Source organism: Marmota marmota, unplaced genomic scaffold, assembly GCF_001458135.2.
Source record: "Marmota marmota marmota unplaced genomic scaffold, marMar, whole genome shotgun sequence".
Lineage (NCBI taxonomy): Eukaryota > Metazoa > Chordata > Mammalia > Rodentia > Sciuridae > Marmota > Marmota marmota.
Window position 1 is genome coordinate 7,118,183 of NW_026000078.1, and position 6,031 is coordinate 7,124,213.

Below are 6,031 nucleotides of genomic sequence, written 5' to 3' on the forward strand. Positions count from 1 at the left end.
TCCCTCCCTCCTCTCCTGACCCCCTCCTCTCTTGACTGGACTTTAGCCATAGTTTTACTAATGCTCACTTCTGCTCTGTCCAATCCATTCCAACTGTTCTGTGAGTGAATTTTTTTCTCCAGTGATCAGACTCCACCCCTAAAGTGACTATAACAATGGAGGCAAGGGGCATAAAAAAAGCAGACCTAGAACGTCAATGTGAATTTGGTGCCATCATGATAGAGTCAGACCATGGATGTCATGAGATGATCCGGGGAAGAGAATATGAAAGGAAAAGACAACTAAAGAGAAAACTTTAACCTGTTTAAGGAAAGTTTAGACAGAGAAGCTGCCAAAGGAAGCTGAAAATGAATAAGAGACAGGAGAGAACTGGAGCATACAGAACGGTGAGAGTAAAGGGGAGACGGTGCTTTGGGAAAAAGGGAACGATCAGTAACAGACTATACAGAGTTTATGAAAAATAATAAAAGGATCCATTGCATTTGAAAACTAGGAAAGGTAAAGAATCTATGTTGAATAAACCCATTTGCAGGACAAATACAATATTTTCCATCTTTAAAAAAATAGCTCTGTTTTCCTCACCTTGGCAGCTGAGGGACTGTACCTCATCAACAAAGTCACAGTGATTCAGCTTGTGCCACTAACTACACCAATAGAACAAGTGCTCAGGATGCTTTATGGTGCCATGATACTATACCTGAGAAGACCCTGACAGGTTATGAGTTTAAAATTATGTTGGAAAATTCCAAGAATAACCTAACAAATGGCAAAAAGATTATGGGACGACATTCTTTTTGGATAATGGTGGGAGGTTTTGTTTGTTTGTTTGTTTTGGTCTCTCCCTTCTATGTAACCCAATGTCTTAACCCAACTTTTTCTCTTCTTTCTACACTACTCCCAGATGATACCATCCAATCTCATAATTTTAAGCACCATCTACACCTTGATGACTCCCAATTTATATCTACATATCAGACTTCTTCAATTGCCTGCTCAGCATCTCCATCCAGATGTCTATGGACATTTCAAACATAACTAGCTCCAGCTCCTACTCCTTTCCTCCTACACAAACCCTCAAAACTATTTTCCTCTAGTCTTTTCCATCCCAGTAGATGGAAACTCTATCATTCCAATAGCTTGGGTCAAAGCTCCTGGAGCCATTCTTTGCAGGGAGTGGTGCAGGTGGTACTGGGGATTTAACACAGGGGTGCTTGACCATGAGTCATATCCCCAGCCCTTTTTATTTTTTGAGATAGGGTCTTGCTAAGTTGCTCAGGGCCTAAGTTGCTGAGGCTAGTCTAGAACTTGAGATCCTCCTGCCTCAGCTTCCTGAGCCACTGGGATTAGAGTACTAAAGTCATTTTTGATTCCTCTCTTCTCATAACACTCATGTGAGTTCATCAATAGATCCTTGGCTGGACCTTCAAAATACATCCAGAGCTCTTCTATTTCATATCCATTGCTGCTGCTGCTGCTGCTGCTTTGGTCAGAGAAACCACATCTCTTGTCTAAATGGTAGAACTCTCCCAACTGCCTCTATCCTTGCTGTTCCACAGGCTACTCATCATATGGCAGCCAGAGTGACTCTGTTGAAAAAGTTACTGAGGTCACAACATGCCTTTGCTCAAACTTCAGCTGGCTTCCCATTTCACTCAAAGTGAAAGCCAAAGTCCTTATAAGGCCCCTAAACCCTAAAAATTGGGTTCACATTTTCTCTTGACCTCATCCCTACCACTCTTAGCCACACTCATTCTCCCCCAGCCTCCCTTGCCTTGCTGGTCCTCCACTGTGCCTGCAGTTAACTACCTCAGGACTTTTGCATTTCATACCCCTCTAGGAATATTCTTTTTTAAAGCATCCACATCCCTGCATTCCCTCACTCCCTTTAGGTCCCTGCCCAGCTGAAACCACAACAAAGAGGGCTTTCTTGGCTGTCTTCCACAGATCGCATAAATCACCTTTGACAAAATCATGTCATATTTCTCTCTGTTCCTTCACCTAGCTTCAAACGTCCTCATTATACATTATATGGTCATTTATTTTTTATGGTCCATCTCCTCCACTAACATGTAAATCCCTTCAGGGCAGGAACTTTGTCAAGTTTGTTTACTGTTCCAAACCAGTATCTTAATGCCTAGCACACAGTAGGAATAAGCAAGTGTTTGTTGAAGAAATCCTTAAAGTCTGAATAATTCATTTTAGGACAATTCAAAGTTAACATACTGTACACAGTGGTCAGTAAACTCATCAAATGCAGTACTACCACTCTAAGATATAATATAAAGGAAAACTTTAAATCTCAAAATAAGACTAAAATCATTCCATTAATCTCAAAATAAGACTAAAATCATTCCATTAATGACAGAGCTATGGTTGGTTTTAGGTGTTCATTGAGACCGTCTTAGCCACTGAAAATGACATCAAGCCAATAACCCCCACCCTTTCACAAGGCACCCCTAATATAGTCATCACCAGTAGGCCCATCTTCTCCAGAATCATTGGTGTGCTTTATGTCCTATCTAGAGTGTTGTTTTGGATGAAAAATAAATCTGTATTTATATATATATATAATTTTCAATGTCCAGTTGGATTTTACTTAATTTTAATCTTTATAATAAAAAGAACATATTAAAGTGAAACTAAAAGTGATATGTATCTCTTTTATCCATTATAAATAAAAACAAAAACTAAATCAATATTAAAAAGTACTTGTTTCTGAACTAGAGAAGATCACTGTCTAACCAAGATGGCAAGACCAAAAAGAGACTGCTGTCCACAGCCAGGAAGAACAGCAAGAGAGTGGGATCCCCGTTATGCTTCTGTTTTGAAGAAGACTGGAGTACTTACGAAGACTTCAAGAATCACTTATAACTGAGCAATCATTATTTGCATGGCTATTTATTTTTTAAATGCAAACAAGGCAGAATGCTGACAAAATGAAAAAAATCCCACTCACTGGAATAAACACCTTTATTATTAAACGAGACTAGTCACTTTATAGCCTCTTTGTGAAAAACTAAAAACAGGCAATAAGTAAAACATCAATAAATTAAAGTTTCCTTTGTCAGCATCTGCTCATAGCAGTTTCAAAATGTCATAAAACTCTAAAGTAAGAGCTTCCAGTTATTTCCTGTCTTAGAAAATCATATGCTTAAGAAAATAGTCTATATAAAATTAATATCTTCAATAGAACCTAGCTCAGGTAGACTAACTCAGATTGACTCTTAACATAGTGAAGAGATAAGTAGTGGTAATGACCTCTAAATTCCAAAGAAGAAACTGTTGGCTTGAATGTCTGGAATGTACTAGGTTAACAGATTATTCAACATACACAATGCACACAGCTGATGTAGTGGGAACCTCAGAACTTTTCCCAAGAAAAATGTATGAGGCAGGAATATTTATAGATGTCAGTCTAAAGGAACTATAAACCCTTGTGATTCTTTTAAAATTGTAATTGGAATCTATTACTCCTAAAAGTGAACATTAGGTACACAGTTATGTCTGAGCACTAAAGGCATATTAAATATGTCAACGTGTTTCATGAAGCCATTTAATAAGTCTCATATAAGGATTTAATGATGACCTATGTAATTCAAATTCATCTGTCTTGCTTCTCGGCCATTCAGAACCTTATCTCTTTACAATGTGGTAAAGAATCAACAAGGAAGCAAAAACAGGCACCACTGTATTCAGATGCTAGCCTTACCAGATTCAGGTTTGAGAACTGGACTTGATTTGGAACCCAAAAGCTCAGGGTTAGGCAATCTTATGAACTCAAAGCAAACAGCCTAAGGAAGACATTTAGCTGTCCCACTTACCTCTTTATAACCTGGTGGTTTGTCTGATAGGAGTGTAATAATCCCTTTAGGGCAAGTACCTGCTATGCTCATTGTGGTACCCTCAGTAGGGAATAGAGCTCTTAGAGAATTCTATGTGCTCAATTTTCATTAATGATGCTTATAATGACAATCCTTAGTCATCAAAAAGATTAAATTACATCTAATACATTCTAAAAGGCAAAGAGCAAAACACATTTGAAAAAAATTTTCATCCATTGTTAACAGTCAAATAAAGTTTTAAAAGGGTAATCTTCAACTGTCAAGAAAACCTGATTATTGAAAACAACTTAATGCACAACCTCTGAAAGTTTCAGGAAACTTAAGTTTCAGGAAATGTGCACAGTACCGTACTATGTGCTGGTGGGCCAAAGCATCCTGACCCATGCTGCTTCCTGAGGCTACAGGCAAGGTGAAAAACAGGGATCTATGGGACTAGCTAACCAACTGACTGCAGCTTCCTGCGTAATAGAAATTTCTGCTAAACCCCTCAAAAGGATATCCAGAGTTGGGACAGTTGTTGAAGGGTCTACAATGTTAGCAATCACTATGCAGGTTTGTGTGTGGGTTTAAAACAGTTTACCTTATGTTTAAATACTTATGGCTCCCACCTCTTACCTGCCTGTTCTTTCTTGGAGACTGCTCAAGGCTGAAAGCAGATGGGCAAGGGGTGTAGAATGTGAAGAGTACAGGGACCCTCACAAAACAATGACACTGAGAACCAGAGGTGAGTGTGTATGCACTCTAAATACATAATTAATAAATCGTATAAACTTTATATGATTTAATAATTATGTTCCTTCTTAAAAAGGCACTACTTGGGTTGCTAAGTAATTTAGACTGTATCAATACGGGACTAATGTGTCATAAAAGAAACTCTTCTAAGTTGAAACTGGGTTTTTACAGCAAGAAACAGAAAACAAAGATTATGAATGGTGTTATCATCCTTCTGAACAGAAACTTTCCAACAGGACCAAGAAACCACTATTCGGCTGCATTCTGACTTTTGAGCTGCTGTAAAAAGCACACAGCCTTCCAGGGCTGCATTTTCTTTAAAACCCTGAAAGAGGCATCTCCGGGCAAGCCTCAGCCATGGGAGTCCGATGTATACCACATCACCTGAGCACAGGACCGAATGAAAGAAAGCGGAATCTTTAGTGAAACTTTTCATTTCCTGTCGCTGCTGAGTGAGGCTGGACTCCTTCTCACATGGCTTCAGCAGAGCTGTAAACACAACCATCCAGCTTGCCAGCTGGCCACCAGCTCAGGGGGCCTTCGGGTACAGCCTCTGCGTCCTGCTCCTTTTCCTTCCTTCGACCAGTGTCATTCCTGTTCAGATAATGGTACCAAACGCCCTCCACTTCCTAGAGTCCTCATGTATGTCATGGTTCCTCTTTCAAGAGAGCATGGGAACAAAACGCAAAGCAGAAGAACAAACTAAAAGCAAATTTACCCCATCACCGCGTTTCATCCCTTCCCAACGTTATTACAGAAGAGCTGGATCAAATTCTCTTTGTTGCCCTACACAAACACACACATGCACAATAGGTGAAGGGCACCCTAAGACAACTTCTTTCTTCCCGCCTCACAGAAAGCCTTTACGAAATCCTTGCACCATCTCTGGACGCAAAGCTTGAGCATGCAGCTGAAGAGCTAAACCATTTTAAGCCAAGGCAGGAAAAGCTGAAGTGGTCCCCAAAGCAGAAGGCTGGGAGGCAGGGCAAGCTGAGCGCACCTAGATGTTTGCATTTACACAAAGAAATTAGCCAGATGATTAATGGGAGATACCGGCAGGAGGCGGGGGCGCCCAACCGGCCTCCTTACCTGGGACATCTGCGGCCTCAGGTTGATCTCCTTCAGGTTGATGGAGTGCGCCCGGAGGTTGTTGAGCAGCTGGCAAAGCAGGACTCCATCGCGGAGGGTCTGCGCCAGGTCAAACACCTGCGCTGAGTCCCAGGTCACCCGGTGGTTGGCAGGAAGCACCTTGCAGTGGATGAGCCACTGAGCGCACTGCTTCCATGGCTCCATGTCCGACGGCTCCCGGATTCAACCCGGCTGGGGCAGGTTGCGAGGATGCGGCCGCAGCTACCGCGGTTCCTCCGCGCCCCGCCGACGCCAGCCGCCGTCAGTCACTTCCCCGCGCAGGTTCTAGGATTCGGGCGCCACGGCCAGCGGGATCAGGGGCGCCACGC

At 41.6% G+C, this 6,031-nt stretch overlaps 1 protein-coding gene across 5 annotated transcripts in view; it reads right to left on the reverse strand.

The window, feature by feature from the left end:
• Vav3 (vav guanine nucleotide exchange factor 3) overlaps window positions 1–6,030 on the reverse strand; it is a 348,664-nt gene extending 342,634 nt beyond the window's left edge. For 4 of the 5 annotated variants that reach the window (XM_048814637.1, XM_048814633.1, XM_048814635.1 and 1 more), the window contains exon 1: window positions 5,664–6,025. In XM_048814637.1, coding sequence (XP_048670594.1) covers window positions 5,664–5,867 — 204 coding nt within the window. In that variant the 5' untranslated portion in view covers window positions 5,868–6,025. Of the gene's footprint in view, window positions 1–5,663 lie in introns of all 5 variants that reach the window. The other variant, XM_015502627.2, reaches the window with a different exon arrangement.
• Window position 6,031: the final 1 nt, after the last annotated feature.